Source organism: Coregonus clupeaformis, chromosome 7 (assembly GCF_020615455.1).
Source record: "Coregonus clupeaformis isolate EN_2021a chromosome 7, ASM2061545v1, whole genome shotgun sequence".
Taxonomy (NCBI): domain Eukaryota; kingdom Metazoa; phylum Chordata; class Actinopteri; order Salmoniformes; family Salmonidae; genus Coregonus; species Coregonus clupeaformis.
The window spans coordinates 51,610,740-51,633,887 of NC_059198.1; the positions used below are offsets into that span (position 1 = coordinate 51,610,740).

Consider the following 23,148-nt stretch of genomic DNA (forward strand, 5'->3'; position numbering starts at 1 on the left):
TTGACTCCCCTGCTACAGGTACTGTAGTCTATGACTGACTCCCCTGCTACAGGTACTGTAGTCTATGATTGACTCCCCTGCTAGAGGTACTGTAGTCTATGACTGACTCCCCTGCTAGAGGTAGTGTAGTCTATGACTGACTCCCCTGCTACAGGTACTGTAGTCTATGATTGACTCCCCTGCTAGAGGTACTGTAGTCTATGACTGACTCCCCTGCTACAGGTACTGTAGTCTATGATTGACTCCCCTGCTACAGGTACTGTAGTCTATGATTGACTCCCCTGCTACAGGTACTGTAGTCTATGATTGACTCCCCTGCTACAGGTACTGTAGTCTATGACTGACTCCCCTGCTACAGGTACTGTAGTCTATGATTGACTCCCCTGCTACAGGTACTGTAGTCTATGACTGACTCCCCTGCTACAGGTACTGTAGTCTATGATTGACTCCCCTGCTACAGGTACTGTAGTCTATGATTGACTCCCCTGCTACAGGTACTGTAGTCTATGATTGACTCCCCTGCTACAGGTACTGTAGTCTATGATTGACTCCCCTGCTACAGGTACTGTAGTCTATGATTGACTCCCCTGCTACAGGTACTGTAGTCTATGACTGACTCCCCTGCTACAGGTACTGTAGTCTATGATTGACTCCCCTGCTACAGGTACTGTAGTCTATGATTGACTCCCCTGCTACAGGTACTGTAGTCTATGACTGACTCCCCTGCTACAGGTACTGTAGTCTATGATTGACTCCCCTGCTACATGTACTGTAGTCTATGATTGACTCCCCTGCTACAGGTACTGTAGTCTATGACTGACTCCCCTGCTAGAGGTAGTGTAGTCTATGATTGACTCCCCTGCTACAGGTACTGTAGTCTATGACTGACTCCCCTGCTAGAGGTACTGTAGTCTATGACTGACTCCCCTGCTAGAGGTACTGTAGTCTATGACTGACTCTCCTGCTAGAGGTAGTGTAGTCTATGACTGACTCCCCTGCTACAGGTACTGTAGTCTATGACTGACTCCCCTGCTAGAGGTACTGTAGTCTATGATTGACTCCCCTGCTAGAGGTACTGTAGTCTATGTCTGACTCCCCTGCTAGAGGTACTGTAGTCTATGATTGACTCCCCTGCTACAGGTACTGTAGTCTATGATTGACTCCCCTGCTACAGGTACTGTAGTCTATGATTGACTCCCCTGCTACAGGTACTGTAGTCTATGATTGACTCCCCTGCTACAGGTACTGTAGTCTATGATTGACTCCCCTGCTACAGGTACTGTAGTCTATGACTGACTCCCCTGCTACAGGTACTGTAGTCTATGATTGACTCCCCTGCTACAGGTACTGTAGTCTATGACTGACTCCCCTGCTAGAGGTAGTGTAGTCTATGACTGACTCTGCTGAGGCCGTGAGGATGCCCCCAAACTCCACTTTTCTCCCTGTCAAATCTGTGTGTGTGTGTGCATGTTTGTGCTTGCCTGCCTGCTTGCGCATGTGTGTGTGTGTGTGTGTGTGTGTGTGTGTGTGTGTGTGTGTGTGTGTGTGTGTGTGTGTGTGTGTGTGTGTGTTATTGTTAGCTTGCTAAGAGCCATCTCAGGAGAGCCAGGAATGCCCGGTTCTCACTTCCCACACTGCACTGCAGGAAAGAGGATGGCTTTTTCAGGAGGCAATTAGCTGCTAACGTGCTAGTAAGGGGGATATCTATTTAAAGGGAGATCTGTTTAGATCGGGTGTATCTGACGGACAGATGATGTTGACAGCTATGACCCAATCAAAACAGGATGGTGTTCAGAGATAGATGGGAAGGATTGAGTGGAGCTGAAGGGTGGGACTAAAAATAACAAGATAACTAATGTAAAATATATTGTGTATGTACAATTTATATAGGTTCAGAACTTTTGTGAAACAGCACAGTCGAAAAATATATATGGCAAATAGGTATCGAAACTGGATGGTCTTCAGAGATAGATGGAAGTGTTTGAGGGTAGCTGAAGGATGGGACTAAAAACAAACAACGATAACTATTGTGAAATATACTGTGTCCGTAAAATGTATAGTATGTATGTGCTCCCGAGTGGTGCAGCGGTCTAAGGCACTGCATCTCAGTTATAGAGGCGTCACTACAGACCCTGGTTCAATTCCAGGCTGTATCACAATCCGGCCATGATTGGGAGTCCCATAAGGCGGCGCACAATTGGCCCGGGGTAGGCCGTCATTGTAAATAAGAATTAGTTTTTAACTGACTTGCCTAGTTAAAGAAAAATAAAGAAAAATAAAGTAGAAGCTAGAAGTAGAAGCCTAAGTGTTGTTGTCAATTAGTTAAAGGAGGGGGGTTAGGGGAAAATAATAAAGGAAAATATATTTACAAATAATATATGGGGGATTGGAAATGATGCAGACAATTACATTGATTGAAGCCACAATCTATCTGCAATATTAAAGCTGATCTACCCCCTAAAAAAAATGTAAACATAATTTTTTTAAAGACCAAAGCCCTCTCTCTGTCTCTCTGTCTCCCTCTCTCACTCCACTGCTTTACACTGGACCTGACATTCTTATTTATTTATTTTTGCGTTGCCATTTTATGTTCAGTGCTGCTGGACAATTATTGCTTTCAGGATGTATTTTTGACAGTGGCATTCAACAGAGTGTGCATTTGAGATTGTTTATTATTTTGGATTATTGATTGAACCAGATGCCTTAGAGACTTTGGGAAATGTTAAGCCGATTTTCTGGCCTTAGAGATTTTGGGACATTTTTAAGGCCTTGTATGTTTTGTCTACACCCACACAACTTCATACACCCATTCACTCTTTTAATTAATACACTATTGCAAATCATTTGTTGATGACTGGGTTCTTTATTGTCAATTTCCTATGAGTCACTCTAATCATTATTATTGTACAAGGTATTATTTGTTGGGTTACCCCTGTGCTGTGACTTGTGTTTTTATGGTGTGTCTTATCCTGTGTCTCCACTTTGCTATCTGGTAAACAGGCTACACTCTAGTCTCCACTGGCTATCTGGTAAACAGGCTACACTCTAGTATCCACTGGCTATCTGGTAAACAGGCTACACTCTAGTATCCACTGGCTATCTGGTAAACAGGCTACACTCTAGTCTCCACTGGCTATCTGGTAAACAGGCTACACTCTAGTCTCCACTGGCTATCTGGCCAACAGGCTACACTCTAGTCTCCACTGGCTATCTGGTAAACAGGCTACACTCTAGTATCCACTGGCTATCTGGTAAACAGGCTACACTCTAGTCTCCACTGGCTATCTGGTAAACAGGCTACACTCTAGTCTCCACTGGCTATCTGGTAAACAGGCTACACTCTAGTCTCCACTGGCTATCTGGCCAACAGGCTACACTCTAGTCTCCACTGGCTATCTGGTAAACAGGCTACACTCTAGTCTCCACTGGCTATCTGGTAAAAAGGCTACACTCTAGTCTCCACTGGCTATCTGGTAAACAGGCTACACTCTAGTCTCCACTTTGCTATCTGGTAAACAGGCTACACTCTAGTCTCCACTGGCTATCTGGTAAACAGGCTACAATCTAGTCTCCACTGGCTATCTGGTAAACAGGCTTCACTCTAGTCTCCACTGGCTATCTGGTAAACAGGCTACACTCTAGTCTCCACTGACTATCTGGCCAACAGGCTACACTCTAGTCTCCACTTTGCTATCTGGTAAACAGGCTACAATCTAGTCTCCACTGGCTATCTGGTAAACAGGCTACAATCTAGTCTCCACTGGCTATCTGGCCAACAGGCTACACTCTAGTCTCCACTGGCTATCTGGTAAACAGGCTACACTCTAGTCTCCACTGGCTATCTGGTAAACAGGATACAATCTAGTCTCCACTGGCTATCTGGTAAACAGGCTACAATCTAGTCTCCAATGGCTATCTGGTAAACAGGCTTCACTCTAGTCTCCACTGGCTATCTGGTAAACAGGCTACACTCTAGTCTCCACTGGCTATCTGGTAAACAGGCTACACTCTAGTATCCACTGGCTATCTGGTAAACAGGCTACACTCTAGTATCCACTGGCTATCTGGTAAACAGGCTACACTCTAGTCTCCACTGGCTATCTGGTAAACAGGCTACACTCTAGTATCCACTGGCTATCTGGTAAACAGGCTACACTCTAGTCTCCACTGGCTATCTGGTAAACAGGCTACACTCTAGTATCCACTGGCTATCTGGTAAACAGGCTACTCTCTAGTATCCACTGGCTATCTGGTAAACAGGCTACACTTTAGTCTCCACTGGCTATCTGGTAAACAGGCTACACTCTAATCTCCACTGGCTATCTGGTAAACAGGCTACACTCTAGTCTCCATTGGCTATCTGGTCAACAGGCTACACTCTAGTCTCCATTGGCTATCTGGTAAACAGGCTACACTCTAGTCTCCACTGGCTATCTGGTAAACAGGCTACACTCTAGTCTCCACTGGCTATCTGGTAAACAGGCTACACTCTAGTATCCACTGGCTATCTGTTAAACAGGCTACACTCTAGTATCCACTGGCTATCTGGTAAACAGGCTACACTTTAGTCTCCACTGGCTATCTGGTAAACAGGCTACACTCTAGTGTCCACTGGCTATCTGGTAAACAGGCTACACTCTAGTCTCCACTGGCTATCTGGTAAACAGGCTACACTCTAGTCTCCACTGGCTATCTGGTAAACAGGCTACACTCTAGTCTCCACTGGCTATCTGGTAAACAGGCTACACTCTAGTCTCCACTGGCTATCTGGTAAACAGGCTACACTCTAGTCTCCACTGGCTATCTGGTAAACAGGCTACACTCTAGTATCCACTGGCTATCTGGTAAACAGGCTACACTCTAGTCTCCACTGGCTATCTGGTAAACAGGCTACACTCTAGTATCCACTGGCTATCTGGTAAACAGGCTACACTCTAGTATCCACTGGCTATCTGTTAAACAGGCTACACTCTAGTCTCCACTGGCTATCTGGTAAACAGGCTACACTCTAGTCTCCACTGGCTATCTGGTAAACAGGCTACACTCTAGTCTCCATTGGCTATCTGGTAAACAGGCTACACTCTAGTCTCCACTGGCTATCTGGTAAACAGGCTACACTCTAGTATCCACTGGCTATCTGTTAAACAGGCTACACTCTAGTCTCCACTGGCTATCTGGTAAACAGGCTACACTCTAGTCTTCACTGGCTATCTGGTAAACAGGCTACACTCTAGTCTCCACTGGCTATCTGGTAAACAGGCTACACTCTAGTCTCCACTGGCTATCTGGTAAACAGGCTACACTCTAGTCTCCACTGGCTATCTGGTAAACAGGCTACACTCTAGTCTCCACTGGCTATCTGGTAAACAGGCTACACTCTAGTCTCCACTGGCTATCTGGTCAACAGGCTACACTCTAGTCTCCACTGGCTATCTGGTAAACAGGCTACACTCTAGTCTCCACTGGCTATCTGGTAAACAGGCTACACTCTAGTCTCCACTGGCTATCTGGTAAACAGGCTACACTCTAGTCTCCACTGGCTATCTGGTAAACAGGCTACACTCTAGTCAGTCTGTTCTACTGATGTGTGTCCGGTAGCGTTACTCTCTCTATCCTACTCTTCTCCTATTGGCAGGGTTAAGACCTGCCTTGCGCCACAACAACAATCTAACAATACCGCTAGAGTGTGTGTGCGTGTGTGTATGCGTGTGTGTGTGCGTGTGTGCGTGTGTGTGTTCAATGTCAACCTTCAGGGAGAAAGGGTGGGGGGGGAGGTGGCAGTACTGTTATTGCTGCGAGTCACAATGTTTAAAATAATTGTGGTTAGGTCGCTGATTAGGCTCTCAGTGATAGTAGGACTCTGTTGTCTTCATAGACACATTACCTGTGGACACATTCAGGCCTTGTCAGTATTCTCTCCTGTGATTCCCATTAACATTTAGATTTTTCATAATGGAATCTGAGCGTGAGCGTTTTCCCCTCACCTTTACTATTGTTATTGTTGTGGCTCACTTGCAAGAGACATCACGATCATAACACAAACAAACATTTATTCATCAAGTATTTGACCCGATTCGCTTGATTACAACAACACCTGCATGGTTGATTGAATTTAATTGCTTCACTTACTTAGCCCCCTTTAGGGCCGTGTTTCATACACTCTGCTTAGTAGGATCAGCACCGTTTACATGGCCATCCCATTTGGGCACACACTGGTTGAATCAACGTTGTTTCCATGTCATTTCAATGAAATTACGTTGAACCAACGTGGAATAGACGTTGAATTGACGTCTGTACCCAGTGAGATCTGTAGGCTTCATTTGTGGCTCATTATGATTCATGAACTACTGGTACGTCTGGTTACAAAGGCATGGAGACAAGTTGGCGGAGGGGGGGGGAAGTGGCTTGTTGTCACGCCCTGGCTCTGGGGACTCTTATATGTTGAGCCAGGGTGTGGATTTGCTATGTGTTATTTTCTATGTTTTTGTTCTAGTTCGTGTATTTCTATGTTGGCCAGGGTGGTTCCCAATCAGAGGCAGCTGTATCTTGTTGTCTCTGATTGGGGACCATACTTAGGCAGCCTGTTTGGCACTGTTTATTGTGGGATCTTGTTCCGGAAGGTTTGTGTTATGACCCAGGACTTCACGTATCGTTTGTTTTGTTGTTTTGGTTCGTGTTGTACATTTAATAAAGGATGTACGCCTATCACGCTGCGCCTTGGTCCGCTTCATGTAACGATCGTGACACTTGTTCGGTTGTAATGAGATAGAAAGACACAGGCTAAAATAGATAATAGATGAAAATATTTTTTGAAATGCACAGCAATTCCCCTGGAAACTAGGCATTGTGTTGTCTTGTTTTTGTTTTTGCTAAAAACATTGGTTTGGAGAGAGGACAATATGCAGTCTGGTCCTTTGTTGTCAATCAGAATTCCATTACTTTGGTGGTCAGAGACTGCAGTGCTTCAGGCAAGCTGTGCGTAAGCTCCACTCGGCTCTCATCACCCGTCTATTTTGAAAAAGATAATTAAATAAATGAGACCTGTACAATGTATTATGTCTCCTCCGTCTCAAGGAGAACGTACAACTGTCAGATGTAAGAACGTGCGTGTGGAAGTTTGAAGTCTCAGACAAAAAAGGTAAAAACCTGAGCATAGATTTTTCTTCGCTTTTTTTTAAACACGTTAACCTGTCTGAGCAATTTGAGCACACAGCCTCCTGGGTAATTTTTATGAATACATATCGTCATGACACTGTCTAACCGCTATGAATATTTATTTTGAGTCAAGGCAAAGGAACAGAAAGAGACAGAGAACAAAGAGTTGGAGAAAGTGACAGAAGGAGACAGAGAGAAGAAAGAGAGTGTTAGAGAAGAAAGAAGCTTCCAGGGGAGGAGCTTTAGAGAGAGTGTCCAGGGGTGGAGCTTTAGAGAGAGTGTCCAGGGGAGGAGCTTTAGAGAGAGTGTCCAGGGGAGGAGCTTTAAAGAGAGTGTCCAGGGGAGGAGCTTTAGAGAGAGTGACAAGGGGAGGAGCTTTAGAGAGAGTGTCCAGGGGAGGAGCTTTAGAAAGAGTGCCCAGGGGAGGAGCTTTAGAGAGAGTGTCCAGGGGAGGAGCTTTAGAAAGAGTGTCCAGGGGAGGAGCTTTAGAAAGAGTGTCCAGGGGAGGAGGTTTAGAGAGAGTGTCAAGGGGAGGAGCTTTAGAAAGAGTGTCCAGGGGAGGAGCTTTAGAAAGAGTGCCCAGGGGAGGAGCTTTATAGAGAGTGTCCAGGGGAGGAGCTTTAGAGAGAGTGTCCAGGGGAGGAGCTTTAGAGAGCGTGTCCAGGGTAGGAGCTTTAGAGAGAGTGTCCAGGGGAGGAGCTTTAGAGAGCGTGTCCAGGGGAGGAGCTTTAGAGAGAGTGCCCAGGGGAGGAGCTTTAGAGAGAGTGTCCAGGGGAGGAGCTTTAGAGAGAGTGTCCAGGGGAGGAGCTTTGCCATTCAAATCTGATTAAATGCACTGTACCTAGGGCCTCCATTGGCACCTGGGCTGGGGCCAGGGTCTAATTTCCACACAACAGCGCCGGCAGCTAAGAGTCCCACGGGCCATGGTTCCACACACACACGGCTGAGAGACCCACGGGCCATGGTTCCACACACACACACGGCTGAGAGACCCACGGGCCATGGTTCCACACACACACACGGCTGAGAGACCCACGGGCCATGGTTCCACACACACACACGGCTGAGAGACCCACGGGCCATGGTTCCACACACACACACACGGCTGAGAGACCCACGGGCCGTGGTTCCACACACACACACGGCTGAGAGAACCACGGGCCATGGTTCCACACACACACACGGTTGAGAGACCCACGGGCCCACCGCCGGCCTCTTCATTAGGCGGCATAATTTCTGCCTGATGATTAAAATGTCTCCGGTGTTGAGGGGACCTGAAGGTTACACCACAAAAGGCTCTTCTCTCCATGGAGTCTTAGTCTCAGACCCCCCCGACAGTCACAGAGAGAAAGCCACAGAGAGAAAGAGACAGAGAAGCGAAAGATAGCTGCCTCATCAGAATGTCAAGTAATATAGTTTAACCAGCACACAACCTCCCTGCATTTAACATTTGTGACCGACCGGCTTGATTCGGTCTTACAGTGGGGGAAAAAAAGTATTTAGTCAGCCACCAATTGTGCAAGTTCTCCCACTTAAAAAGATGAGAGAGGCCTGTAATTTTCATCATAGGTACACGTCAACTATGACAGACAAATTGAGAAAATTATTTCCAGAAAATCACATTGTAGGATTTTTTATGAATTTATTTGCAAATTATGGTGGAAAATAAGTATTTGGTCAATAACAAAAGTTTCTCAATACTTTGTTATATACCCTTTGTTGGCAATGACACAGGTCAAACGTTTTCTGTAAGTCTTCACAAGGTTTTCACACACTGTTGCTGGTATTTTGGCCCATTCCTCCATGCAGATCTCCTCTAGAGCAGTGATATTTTGGGGTTGTCGCTGGGCAACACGGACTTTCAACTCCCTCCAAAGATTTTCTATGGGGTTGAGATCTGGAGACTGGCTATGCCACTCCAGGACCATGAAATGCTTCTTACGAAGCCATTCCTTCGTTGCCCGGGCGGTGTGTTTGGGATCATTGTCATGCTGAAAGACCCAGCCATGTTTCATCTTCAATGCCCTTGCTGATGGAAGGAGGTTTTCACTCAAAATCTCACGATACATGGCCCCATTCATTCATTCCTTTACACGGATCAGTCGTCCTGGTCCCTTTGCAGAAAAACAGCCCCAAAGCATGATGTTTCCACCCCCATGCTTCACAGTAGGTATGGTGTTCTTTGGATGCAACTCAGCATTCTTTGTCCTCCAAACACGACGAGTTGAGTTTTTACCAAAAAGTTATATTTTGGTTTCATCTGACCATATGACATTCTCCCAATCTTCTTCTGGATCATCCAAATGCACTCTAGCAAACTTCAGACGGGCCTGGACATGTACTGGCTTAAGCAGGGGGACAAGTCTGGCACTGCAGGATTTGAGTCCCTGGCGGCGTAGTGTGTTACTGATGGTAGGCTTTGTTACTTTGGTCCCAGCTCTCTGCAGGTCATTCACTAGGTCCCCCCGTGTGGTTCTGGGATTTTTGCTCACCGTTCTTGTGATCATTTTGACCCCACGGGGTGAGATTTTGAGTGGAGCCCCAGATCGAGGGAGATTATCAGTGGTCTTGTATGTCTTCCATTTCCTAATAATTGCTCCCACAGTTGATTTCTTCAAACCAAGCTGCTTACCTATTGCAGATTCAGTCTTCCCAGCCTGGTGCAGGTCTACAATTTTGTTTCTGGTGTCCTTTGACAGCTCTTTGGTCTTGGCCATAGTGGAGTTTGGAGTGTGACTGTTTGAGGTTGTGGACAGGTGTCTTTTATACTGATAACAAGTTCAAACAGGTGCCATTAATACAGGTAACGAGTGGAGGACAGAGGAGCCTCTTAAAGAAATTGTAACTGGCTAACGTTGGCTAGTTTGTTAGCTACTTTCAGACACAATTGAGAGAACAGCTCACTCTGTCCATTTTACCTGCCCAAGCAGAGCTGGTTAGGCTGTTTTCATGTTATCCAGAGCGTTGGTGACTAACTGTGCAGCTGGCAACAATTTAATTATGCTTTTTTACCAACGTTTACTGACACCGGCCATATTCAATGGGTGTTGACTGTTCGTAAATTCATCAGTTATTCTGTGCTCTGTACACTCAGACGAGCGTGCTCTGAAATTGGAGTAGATAGCAAGAGCGAATTTACCAGCTACGTCTATCGACAGTTGTCGCAGTGACATCATGAACATTCTATTGAAATGGTTACTTGCATAGTGGAGTCTTTTGTTTAGACATGTAGCTAGCTAGCTAAACAATTAACCATAATCCCAACTCATAACGTTACTACCCTGCATTAATCTGCAGGTAGCTAACCAACCAGGTTCAATGTTAGCTAGCTTACTAGCAATTAGGCTATAACTAGCAATACAAATGGTTCTGAGATACAAATAATATTACTACACAGATCATACACGTAACGTTAGCTAGCGAGCCAGCCAGCTAACGTTAGCTAGATAGCTAACAGTATGCTGTAACTTGAAATGAAAATGACTTTCTGACAAAATTAGAAACGTGTAATATCTGAAAATGTAGCTAGCTAGACTATCTTACCCGTATAAATGGATGAACGGTTTTCCCACATATGTCATGGATGCCATGGTTGCCCTTAGTTTGAAGACGTAATCCGGAGACAGGTGTTTTATTTCAAAACTCGTCCTCCAGAAAGTGGAGAGCAACACTTTTGCAGTTCTAATCAAATCAAATCAAATCAAATGTTATGTCACATGTGCCGAATACAACAGGTGTAGACCTTACAGTAAAATGCTTACTTACAAGCCCTTAACCAACAATGCAGTTAAAAAAAATAAGTGTTAAGAAAGTATTTAATAAAATAAACTGAAGTAAAAAAAATATATATATATATATATATATATATATAAAAATTAAAAATAAGAAAATAGAAAAATAACAACTAATTAAAGAGCAACAATAAAATAACAGTAACGAAGCTATATATAGGGGGTACCAGTACATAAGTTTTAGAACACCTACTCATTCAAGAGTTTTTCTTTGTTTTGACTATTTTCTACAATGTATAATAATAGTGAAGACATCAACACTATAAAATAACACATATGGAATCATGTAGTAACCAAAAAAGTGTTAAACAAATCAAAATATATTTATTTTTGAGATTCTTCAAATAGCCACCCTTTGCCTTGATGACAGCTTTGCACACTATTGGCATTCTCTCAAACAGCTTCACCTGGAATGCTTTTCCAACAGTCTTAAAGGAGTTCCCACATATGCTGAGCACTTGTTGGCTGCTTTTCCTTCACTCTGCGGTCCAACTCATCCCAAACCATCTCAATTTGGTTGAGGTCGGGGGATTGTGGAGGCCAGGTCATCTGGTGCAGCACTCCATCACTCTCCTTCTTGGTAAAATAGCCCTTACACAGCCTGGAGGTGTGTTGGGTCATTGTCCTGTTGAAAAACAAATGATAGTCCCACGAAGCCCAAACCAGATGGGATGGCGCATTGCTGCGGAATGCTGTGGTAGCCATGTTGGTTAAATCACAGACAGTGTCACCATCAAAGCACCCCCACACCATAACATCTGCTCCTCCATGCTTTACGGTGGGAAATACACATGTGGAGATCATCCGTTCACCCACACCACATCTCACAAAGACACGGCGGTTGGAACCAAAAATCTCAAATTTGGACTCCAGACCAAAGGACAAATTTCCACCGGTCTAATTTCCATTGCTCGTGTTTCTTGACCCAAGCAAGTCTCTTCTTATTATTGGTGTCCTTTAGTAGTGGTTTCTTTGCAGCAATTCGACCATGAAGGTCTGATTCACACAGTCTTCTCTGAACACTTGATGTTGAGATGTGTCTGTTACTTGAACTCTGTGAAGCATTTATTTGGGCTGCAATTTCGGAGGCTGGTAACTCTAATGAACTTATCCTCTGCAGCAGAGGTAACTCTGGGACTTCCATTCCTGTGGCGGTCCTCATGAGAGCCAGTTTCATCATAACGCTTGATGGCTTTAGCGACTGCACTTGAAGAATCTTTCAACGTTCTTGAAATGTTCAGTATTGACTGACTTTCATGTCTTAAAGTAATGATGGACTGTCATTTCTCTTTGCTTATTTGAGCTGTTCTTGCCATAATATGGACTTGGTCTTTTACCAAATAGGGCAACAATGCAAATAGTCCGGGTAGCCATTTGATTAGCTGTTCAGGAGTCTTATGGCTTGGGGGTAGAAGCTGTTAAGAAGCCATTTGGACCTAGACTTGGCGCTCTGGTATCGCTTGCCGTGCGGTAGCAGAGAGAACAGTCTATGACTAGGGTGGCTGGAGTCTTTGGCAATTTTTAGGGCCTTCCGTAGTGATTAGCTTTGAGGGCACTATGGTGTTGAACGCTGAGCTGTAGCCAATGAATAGCATTCTCAGGTAGGTGTTCCTTTTGTCCAGGTGGGAGAGGGCAGTGTGGAGTGCAATAGAGATTACTACGTGATATCTTTCAAAAAAGCGTTAGAAAGGATTACCTAAACATTCTGACTAGCTGATGTTATAGACAGAAGCGTGATACATGGCAAACCAATCAACACTCAATGGCATGTCCAGCCCACTCACTATCTCAGCCAATCATGGCTAGCGGGAAGGTTCCTGTCTTTTTCTGTGGCTAAACCAACTAGGTTTGTAATTTAATAATTGTATTCGTATTTACAGATGGCCTACAAGTTTGTTATTAAGAAAGTTTCATTTAATTTTTTTTATTTTTAGTTTACGTTCCTGTGAAGTAGTGACACACGACATATACCTAGTTTCCTGAAACAAGTCACATTTTGGTTATGTATACTGAACAAAAATATAAACGCAGCATGCAACAATTTCAAAGATTTTACTAAGTTACGGTTCATATAAGGAAATCAGTCAATTGAAATAAATAAATTAGGCCCTAATCTATGGATTTCACATGACTGGGCAGGGGTGCAGCCATAGGTGGGCCTGGGAGGACATAGTCCCTCCCACTTGGCAGCCAGGCCCACCCACTGGGGAGCCAGGCCCAACCAATCAGAATGAGTTTTTACCCACGAAAGGGCTTTATTACAGACAGAAATACTCCTCTACACCCCCACCCCCCATCAGACAATCCCACAGGTGAAGAAGCCGGTTGGGCGTACTGCCAAATTCTCTAAAATGACGATGGAGGCAGCTTATGGTAGAGAAATGAACAATCAATTCTCTGTCAACAGCTCTGGTGGACATTCCTGCAGTCAGCGTGCCAATTGCACGCTCCCTCAAAACTTGAGACATCTGTGGCATTGTGTTGTGTGACAAAACTGCACATTTTAGAGGGGCCTTTTGTTGTCCTCAGCACAAGGTGCACCTGTGTAATGATCATGCTGTTTAATCAGCTTTTTGATATGCCACACCTGTCAGGTGGATGGATAATCTTGGCAAAGGAGAAATGCTCGCTAACAGGGATATACAGTTGAAGTCGGAAGTTTACGTACACTTAGGTTGGAGTCATTAAAACTTGTTTTTCAACCACTCCACACATTTCTTGTTAACAAACTATAGTTTTGGCAAGTCGGTTAGGACATCTACTTTGTGCATGACACAAGTAATTTTTCCAGAAATTGTTTACAGACAGATTATTTCACTTATAATTCGCTGTATCACAACTCCAGTGCGTCAGACGTTTACATACACTAAGTTGACTGTGCCTTTAAAAAGCTTGGAAAATTCCAGAAAATGATGTCATGGCTTTAGAAGCTTCTGATAGGCTAATTGAGTCAATTTGAGTCAATTGGAGGTGTCCCTGTGGATGTATTTCAAGGACTACCTTCAAACTCAGTGCCTCTTTGCTTGACATCATGGGAAAATCAAAAGAAATCAGCCAAGACCTCAGAATTTTTTTTGTAGACCTCCACAAGTCTGGTTCATCCTTGGGAGCAATTTCCAAACGCCTGAAGGTACCACATTCATCTGTAGAAACAATAGTACGCAAGTATAAACACCATGGGACCACACAGCCGTCATACCGCTCTGGAAGGAGACGCATTCTGTCTCCTAGAGATGAACGTACTTTGGTGCGAAAGTGCTACACAATCCCAGAACAACAGCAAAGGACCTTGTGAAGATGCTGGAGGAAACAGGTACAAAAATATCTATATCCACAGTAAAACGAGTCCTATATCGACATAACCTGAAATGCCGCTCAGCAAGGAAGAAGCCACTGCTCCAAAACCACCATAAAAAAGCCAGACTACGGTTTGCAACTGCACATGGGGACAAAGATCGTACTTTCTGAAGAAATGTCCTCTGGTCTGATGAAACAAAAATAGAACTATTGCCATAATGCCATAATGACCATCGTTATGTTTGGAGGAAAAAGGGGGTGCTTGCAAACCAAAGAACACCATCCCAACCGTGAAGCATGGGGGTGGCAGCATCATGCTGTGGGGGTGCTTTGCTGCAGGAGGTACTGGTGCACTTCACAAAATAGATGGCATCATGAGGAAGGAAAATTATGTGGATATATAGAAGCAACATCTCAAGACATCAGTCAGGAAATTAAAGCTTGGTCGCAAATGGGTCTTCCAAATGGACAATGACCCCAAGCATAATGGCTTAAGGACAACAAAGTCAAGGTATTGGAGTGGTGTGCGAGCAAGGAGGCCTACAAACCTGACTCAGTTACACCAGCTCTGTCAGGAGGAATGGGCCAAAATTCACCCAACTTATTGTGTGAAGTTTGTGGAAGGCTACCCGAAACATTTGACCCAAGTTAAACAATTTAAAGGCAATGCTACCAAATACTAATTGATTGTATTTAAACTTCTGACCCACTGGGAATGTGATGTAAGAAAAAAAAGCTGAAATAAATCATTCTCTCTACTATTATTCTGACATTTCACATTCTTAAAATAAAGTGGTGATCCTAACTGACATAAGACAGGGAATATTTACTAGGATTAAATGTCAGGAATTGTGAAAAACTGAGTTTAAATGTATTTGGCTAAGGTGTATGTAAACTTCCGACTTCAACTGTATGTAATCAAATGTGTGCTCAAACTTTGAGAGAAATAAGCTTTGTGTACGTATGGAAAATGTCTGGGATTTTTTTATTTCAGCTCATGAAACATAGGACATGTTGAGTTTATATTTTTGTTCAGTCTCATTAATGACGGGTGTCTGATCGAACAGTCTGTCTATTATCCATAACAGTAGCTAGTTGATTCTTTAGCTTGAGAATGTACCCTGTCGCCACCACCACAGCCACCTAACAGCCTTCTGGGTAATGAGATGCAAATCAGGGGATCCTATGGAAAAGAATGACGGCAGCGTTGTTCATCACCCTGAAGCACTTTAAAGCATGATGCACATAAATTCCTATGCCACAATGCTACAGCGCCACACGTCCCCCACTGATACGGCACAACATATTAGGTTTAATAATTTGAGAGAGAGAGAGAGAGAGAGCCAAACATCAAGAGAAAACGTCTTGGCCCTAATCGGTGGGTGACGGCCTGGAATCAGAGAATGAAGAATCAGCCATGAGCAGAGAGCTCAGATCAAAAGTCGGCTGATTGGTTTAGGGAGTCGTCATATTTATCTGGTGGATCAGGCTAAGAGTCTTATAGTGAGCCATTGTGGAGTGGTGGAGGGATAAACAATGCCAGCTGTCACTAGAGTCTCTCAGCAGTAAGGTTGGGCTGGGCTGTCCCTGGCTTGATCATTCCTCAAATCAAATCACATTTTATTTGTCACATGCGCCGAATACAACAGGTGTAGACCTTACCGTGAAATGCTTACTTACAAGCCATTAACCAACAATGCAGTTTTAAAAAAATATTTAGGAAAATATTTACTAAATAAAATAAAATAAAATAAAATGAAATATATATATATATATATATATATACAGGAGGAACCCGTACCGAGTCAATGTGCGGGGGTACAGGTTAGTCGAGGTAATTTGTACATGTAGGTAGGGGTAAAGTGACTATGCATAGATAATAAACAGCGATTAGCAGCAGTGTCAATGTAAATAGTCTGGATGGCCATTTTATTAATTGTTCAGCAGTCTTATGGCTTGGGGGTAGAAGCTGTTAAGGAGCCTTTTGGCCCTAGACTTGGTGCTCCGGTACCGCTTGCCGTGCGGTAGCAGAGAGAACAGTCTATGACTTGGGTGACTGGAGTCTTTGACCATTGTTTGAGCCTAGAATATAGGTCCTGGATGTCAGGAAGCGTGCCCTCTTCACGACTTTCTTTGTGTGTTTGGACCATGATAGTTTGTTGGTAATTGTGGACACCAAGGAACTTGAAACTCTTGACCCGTTCCACTACAGTCCCATCGATGTGAATGGGAGCGTGTTCGGCCCTCCTTTTCCTGTAGTCCACGATCATCTCCTTTGTCTTGCTCACATTGAGGGAGAGGATGTTGTCCTGGCACCACACTGCCAGGTCTCCGACCACCTCCCTATAGGCTGTCTCATCGTTGTCGGTGATCAGGCCTACCACCATTGCACGCACCCCTGAGGGTCCCCCGTGTTGAGGATCAGCGTGGCAGATGTGTTGTTGCCTACCCTTACCACCTGGGGGCGGCCAGTCAGGAAGTCCAGGATCCAGTTGCAGAGGGAGGTGTTTAGTCCCAGGGTCCTTAGCTTAGTGATAAGCTTTGTGGGCACTATGGTGTTGAACGCTGAGCTGTAGTCAATGAACAGCATTCTCACATAGGTGTTCCTTTTGTCCAGGTGGGAAAGGGCAGTGTGGAGTGTGATTGAGATTGTGTTATCTGTGGATCTGTGGATCTGTTGAAGCGGTATGCGAATTGGATTGGGTCTAGGGTTATCTGGGATGATGGTTTTGATGTGAGCCATGACCAGCCTTTCAAAGCACTTTATGGCTACTGACGTGAGTGCTACAGGGCGGTAGTCTACCGGGCATGCTGACACCTTGCTGTCCCCAGTCCGCCTGGCCTTGCTGCTATTCCAGTTTCAACTGTTCTGCCTGCGGTTACGAAACCCCTACCTGTCCCAGACCTGCTGTTTTCAACTCTTAATGATCGGCTATGAAAAGCCAACTGAGAGACCTGAGCCCTAGGACCATACGTCGGGACTACCGGCCGTGGTGACTCCTTGCTGTCCCCAGTCCGCCTGGCCTTGCTGCTATTCCAGTTTCAACTGTTCTGCCTGCGGTTATGGAACCCTACCTGTCCCAGACCTGCTGTTTTCAACTATGTGGCTATGAAAACTGAGATTTATTCCTTGATTATTATTTGACCATGCTTGTCACTTATGAACATTTTTGAACATCTTGGTATGGTTCTGTTATAATCTCCACCCGGCACAGCCAGAAGAGGACTGGCCACCCCTCATAGCCTGGTTCCTCTCTAGGTTTCTTCCTAGGTTTTGGCCTTTCTAGGGAGTTTTTCCTAGCCACCGTGCTTCTACACCTGCATTACTAGCTGTTTGGGGTTTTAGGCTGGGTTTCTGTACAGCACTTCGAGATATTAGCTGATGTACGAAGGGCTATATAAAATAAAATTGATTGATTGATAGTCATTTATGCAAGTTACCTTCGCTTTCTTGGGCACAGGGACTATGGTGGTCTGCTTGAAACATGTAGGTATTACAGACTCGGTCAGGGAGAAGTTGAAAATGTCAGTGAAGACACTAGCAAGTTGGTCCGCGCGTGCTCTGAGTACACGTCATGGTAATCCGTCTGGCCCTGCAGCCTTGTGAATGTTGACCTGTTTAAAGGTCTTGCTCACATCGGCTACGGAGAGCGTGATCACACAGTCGTCCGGAACAGCTGGTGCTCTCTTACATGCTTCAGTGTTGCTTGCCTCGTAGCCAGCATAAAAGGCATTTAGCTCGTCTGGTAGGCTCGCGTCATTGGGCAGCTCGCGGCTGGGTTTCCCTTTGTAGTCCGTAATAGTTTGCAAGCCCTGCCACATCTGATTAGCGTCAGAGCCGGTGTAGTAGGATTCAGTCTTTGTCCTACATTGACGCTTTGCCTGTTTGATGGTTCGTCTAAGGGCATAGCGGGATTTCTTATAAGCGTCTGGATTAGTGTCCCGCTCCTTGAAAGCGGCAGCTCTAGCCTTTAGCTCGGTGCGGATGTTGCCTGTAATCCATGGCTTCTGGTTGGGATATGTATGTGCGGTCACTGTGGAGACGACGTCATCGATGCACTTATTGATGAAGCCGGTGACTGAGGTGGTATATTCCTCAAAGCCATTGGATGAATCCCGGAACATATTCCAGTCTGTGCTAGCAAAACAGTCCTGCAGCATAGCATCCGCGTCATCTGACCACTTCCATATTGAGCGAGTCACTGGTACTTCCTGCTTTAGTTTTTGCTTATAAGCAGTAATCAGAAGGATATAATTATGGTCAGATTTTCCAGATGGAGGGCGAGGGAGAGCTTTGAACGTGTCTCTATGTGTGGAGTAAAGGTGGTCTAGAGTTTTTCTTTTCTCTGGTTGCACATGTGACATGCTGGTAGAAATGAGGTAAAAACGTATTTAAGTTTGCCTGCATTAAAGTCCCCGGCCACTAGGAGCGCTGCTTCTGGATGAGCATTTTGTTGTTTGCTTATGGCCTTATACAGCTCGTTGAGTGCGGTCTTAGTGCCAACATCGGTTTGTGGTGGTAAATAGACGACTACGGAACACCGTCCTTACTGCTCCCAATGGAGATCTGTTCCCTATAGAAAGACATAGATGCGGTAAAGAACAACAACAATGAGACCATAACATAATGGTGACATCAATCCATAAACTGTAACCCTGCTCCAATAGAAAAAAAATGAAGAGAAGCACTATTTATTTTCACCTGATATGCACTCATGTGAGCAACACCAGTTCTTTCAGATGTAGGATCTTTATTTGAAAATAATCCTGCAGGAACTGGAAATGTGAATTATTATGTGGATTATAATGAATGGACACTTTTGTAGGGATTGATAAATTTAAAAAAATATCAGGTCTGAAATGTCAAAGTGGACATTACAAACTCCAGAGTTCCTTTTTAAACCTCAAATACACTACAGGTTTTACATTTCCTGCATTGCAGGAAAGTTCTCCTGCAACAAGGTGATCAAATTAAGATACTACATTTGTATAATTCAATTTCCTGTAGTCATTATTTGTTTTTAGCTGATATTCTTGGGATGCTCTTCTTGTCTCTACACAGTACATCGCTGATTAATGGTATTTTTTTGAGGGAGAAAAAGCCACATTATTTAGGAAGACAGTGAACATAAAACTGCTTTCAATTGTTTTTGGAATAATGTATTCTAATATTGATGCAAAGAGACGAGTGGTGGGAGCTGAGTGACTGTGACTCTCCTCTCATCTCCAATAGTGACAAGGAGGCTTTTGAGAGGGCTGCATTGACACCAATTTATACATGATATGACACTGCACACACAGACCCATTAGGGGAGTAGGGTTACCTCCAACCACCAGTACTCCCGGTCACACCACCACCTCCATTTCTCTGTCTCCTGGGATAGATAGAGATCAGTGTGTATGCAACAGAATTGCAGCCCTCTTGACTTTTGTGCAACAAAATCAATGCACGCCGATTTTACATTTAGACAGGAAGGGATTTTTGAGAGCTCGACTTTCTCTGTGTCTGGTGCCATTGTCAGGATTAGAGATGCATAATTTTTTTTACAGATTTTTATGTTCCCAGTGGTCACTGAGTATTGAGTAGACATTACTGTATGTCGTAGTACTGTTATATTACAATTGTAGTATGGTGGAAAGTAAAGTTCAACATGTTTATTGGAATGATTGACATTCAGAGCATGTTCCTCTTTTCAATTTTATTTTAATTTGCCATAACAAACATCTACCAGCTGTCCTGCTCCTTCGCACACACAGCTCACATTACCTACAAACTCAGAGAGAGAGAGGGAGAGAGACCTAATGAGACCTAACCCTAACCCTAATGCCTCTCATGAGACAGGAACTCTCGTTTCCCTCCCCTTGTACGACAATTCCACTTTTGTTTGTTTCATTTAGTCTATTCTCTCTCTCTCTCTCTCTCTCTCTCTCTCTCTCTCTCTCTCTCTCTCTCTCTCTCTCTCTCTCTCTCTCTCTCACTCTCTCACTCTCTCTCTCTCTTCTCTCTCTCTCTCCTCTCTCTCTCTCTCCCCCCCTCTCTCGTTCTCTCGCTTAGATAAATGTGACCTTACTGCAATTACGCTTCCTCCAGTGTGACAATTATAAATAAGTTATCCTTTAAGGCAGAAGAAAGCAGAGGGAAAAGAATGATGCAGACTGTTTCTTGGAATTCTGTTGGAAGACGCTGAGAATACCTCTGTCTCTGTTTCTGTGTTGACAGTGTCCTTCATACTCAAGGCCACGCTGCTCTTCAACTGCATTGTCCAATCATTAGACTTCATTTGTCTTCCTCCTCTTCATCTTCCTCTTCCTCTCTTTCACGCCCACATTTTAGATCTGAGATTGAAATGTAAAATACCACCAGCGTTGATTTTTATTTTCTGTAATGTTTTTCTCCTTGACAGGTGCAAGTGTAACCTTCACGCTAACAGCTGTGTGTTCGACAAAGAGAAGCTAAGTTGTGAGTGTGAGCACAACACCACGGGGCCGGACTGCGGCCGCTGTAAGAAGAACTACCAGGGACGCACGTGGAGCGCAGGATCCTACCTTCCCATCCCCAAGGGCACGGCAAATACCTGTGAGTAACCAACACACACACACAGCAATACATATATATATACACACACACACACACACACACAGCAATACACACGTATACACACACACACACACACAGCAATACACGTATACACACACACATACACACAGCAATACATATGTATACACACACACAGCAATACACATGTATACACACACACACACACATACACTGGGGGCAGCAGGTAGCTTAGTGGTTAAGAGCGTTATGCCAGTAACCGAAAGGTCGCTGGTTCTAATCCCCGAGCCGACTAGGTGAAAAATCTGTTGATGTGCCCTTGAGCAAGGCACTTAACCCTACTTGCTCCTGTAAGTCGCTCTGGATAAGAGCGTCTGCTAAATGACTAAAATGTAATACACATGTATACACACAGCAATACATATGTACACACACAGCAATACACAAACATGAACAGATATATTCACACAGATACAGATATATCTTATATCTTATGAACACATACAGTACCTACACACACACACATACATACATAATATATTTTTCGCAGGTGTGAGTATATTCATGCTCAGAAGCACCCACAAATTCACACACCTCATGGTGTACTGTACTCGTGTGACACAATGCAGCAGGATCTCTCTCTCTCTCTCTCTCTCTCTCTCTCTCTCTCTCTCTCTCTCTCTCTCTCTCTCTCTCTCTCTCTCTCTCTCTCTCTCTCCTCTAACCCTAGTCTCCTAACCAGATGGTTCTCCTCTTACCCTAGTCTCCCAACCAGCTGGTCCTCCTCTTACCCTAGTCTCCTAACCAGCTGGTCCTCCTCTTACCCTAGTCTCCCAACCAGCTGGTCCTCCTCTTACCCTAGTCTCCTAACCAGCTGGTCCTCCTCTTACCCTAGTCTCCCAACCAGCTGGTCCTCCTCTTACCCTAGTCTCCTAACCAGCTGGTCCTCCTCTTACCCTAGTCTCCCAACCAGCTGGTCCTCCTCTTACCCTAGTCTCCCAACCAGCTGGTCCTCCTCTTACCCTAGTCTCCCAACCAGCTGGTCCTCCTCTTACCCTAGTCTCCCAACCAGCTGGTCCTCCTCTTACCCTAGTCTCCCAACCAGCTGGTTCTCCTCTAACCCTAGTCTCCATCTCATCTCTTCATGCTGTTATTTCCTATCTGTGGCTTCAATAATGGGAAATTGTGCAGTCAGGTTTCCAGTCAGTAACAGTGTATGTTCAGTCAGTCTTTCATGCATCTGTATTTGTACACTGCCTTTTGACAACAGAAAATGTCTCTCCATTGTTCTTAACAGGTCACATATGATCTGAGGGCCAGAGTGGTCCGTAGCCTTTACAGACATGCTGTGTGTGTGTGTGTGTGTGTGTGTGTGTTGTGGGTTTGTGTGTGTGTGTGTGTATGTGTGTGTTTGTGTGTGTGTGTGTGTGTGTGTGTATGTTTGTATGTTTGTGTGTTTGTGTGTGTGTGTGTGTGTGTGTGTGTGTGTGTGTGTGTGTGTGTGTGTGTGTGTGTGTGTGTGTGTGTGTGTGTGTGTGTGTGTGTGTGTGCTCATTTAGGACACTCCATGGTCGTCCAGATGGTGGCAGGTGCTTACTTCTGACTAGGGCTGTGGCGGTCATTGCATTTTGTCAGCCAATTATTGTCATGCAAAAGGCTCTCCAGGCCTCCACGCATACAAGCTGCATACAAGCTGCATACAAGCTGCATACAAGCTGCATACAAGCTGCACGTCTACATTTTAAAGAAAGTCTAATAAATCAGTGTAATATACACAATCACAATAAATCCATTATTTATTTTAGAGAGGTATAAATTGAACATTATGATATGAAGAAAATGTATTTCAGTAGAACAGAATATGAGTTGGCCCTCTGTATGTTATCTGGCTATGCTCCATGCCATAGGTTGTAGGCTTCTTCATTTAGCTGACAAGATATGCTTATAAGTCCTGTGCCATTGTTTTATATTATATGATTTTAAATTAAGAATAATATAATTTAACTTAGCTGAATAAAATAGAAAGGAGCGAGTGTGCATATGAAGGGGCTATGTTGAGTGTAAAAGTGATCATTTGAAACAGGTTCTATACACTAGATTTAGAGTTATTTGGCAACTTTAGTTGAACGATACAATCCTTAGAATGTCTTAGAAATCAAAACATATTATGGGCTGGATGGTGCGACTATAGGCTATTAAAGCCTGCACTCTGTTCGTTGCCTCAGGCTGTTCTCTCATCAGGTGATCATATGTTCACCCATCTGACTTTTCTCTATTTCATCTTGTCTTTACTAATATGTAAAATTAGTTTAGATTTAGAATGGTCCGTTATCAAATGGGCAGGAACAA

The 23,148-nt window shown here is 44.3% G+C and overlaps 1 protein-coding gene across 3 annotated transcripts in view; it reads left to right on the plus strand.

Moving 5' to 3' along the window:
- LOC121570344 (netrin-G1-like) overlaps window positions 1-23,148 on the plus strand; it is a 217,913-nt gene that overhangs the window by 139,434 nt on the left and 55,331 nt on the right. For all 3 annotated transcript variants that reach the window (XM_045221423.1, XM_045221424.1, XM_045221425.1), the window contains exon 4: window positions 20,648-20,820. In XM_045221423.1, coding sequence (XP_045077358.1) covers window positions 20,648-20,820 — 173 coding nt within the window. The remainder of the gene's footprint in view (window positions 1-20,647; window positions 20,821-23,148) is intronic.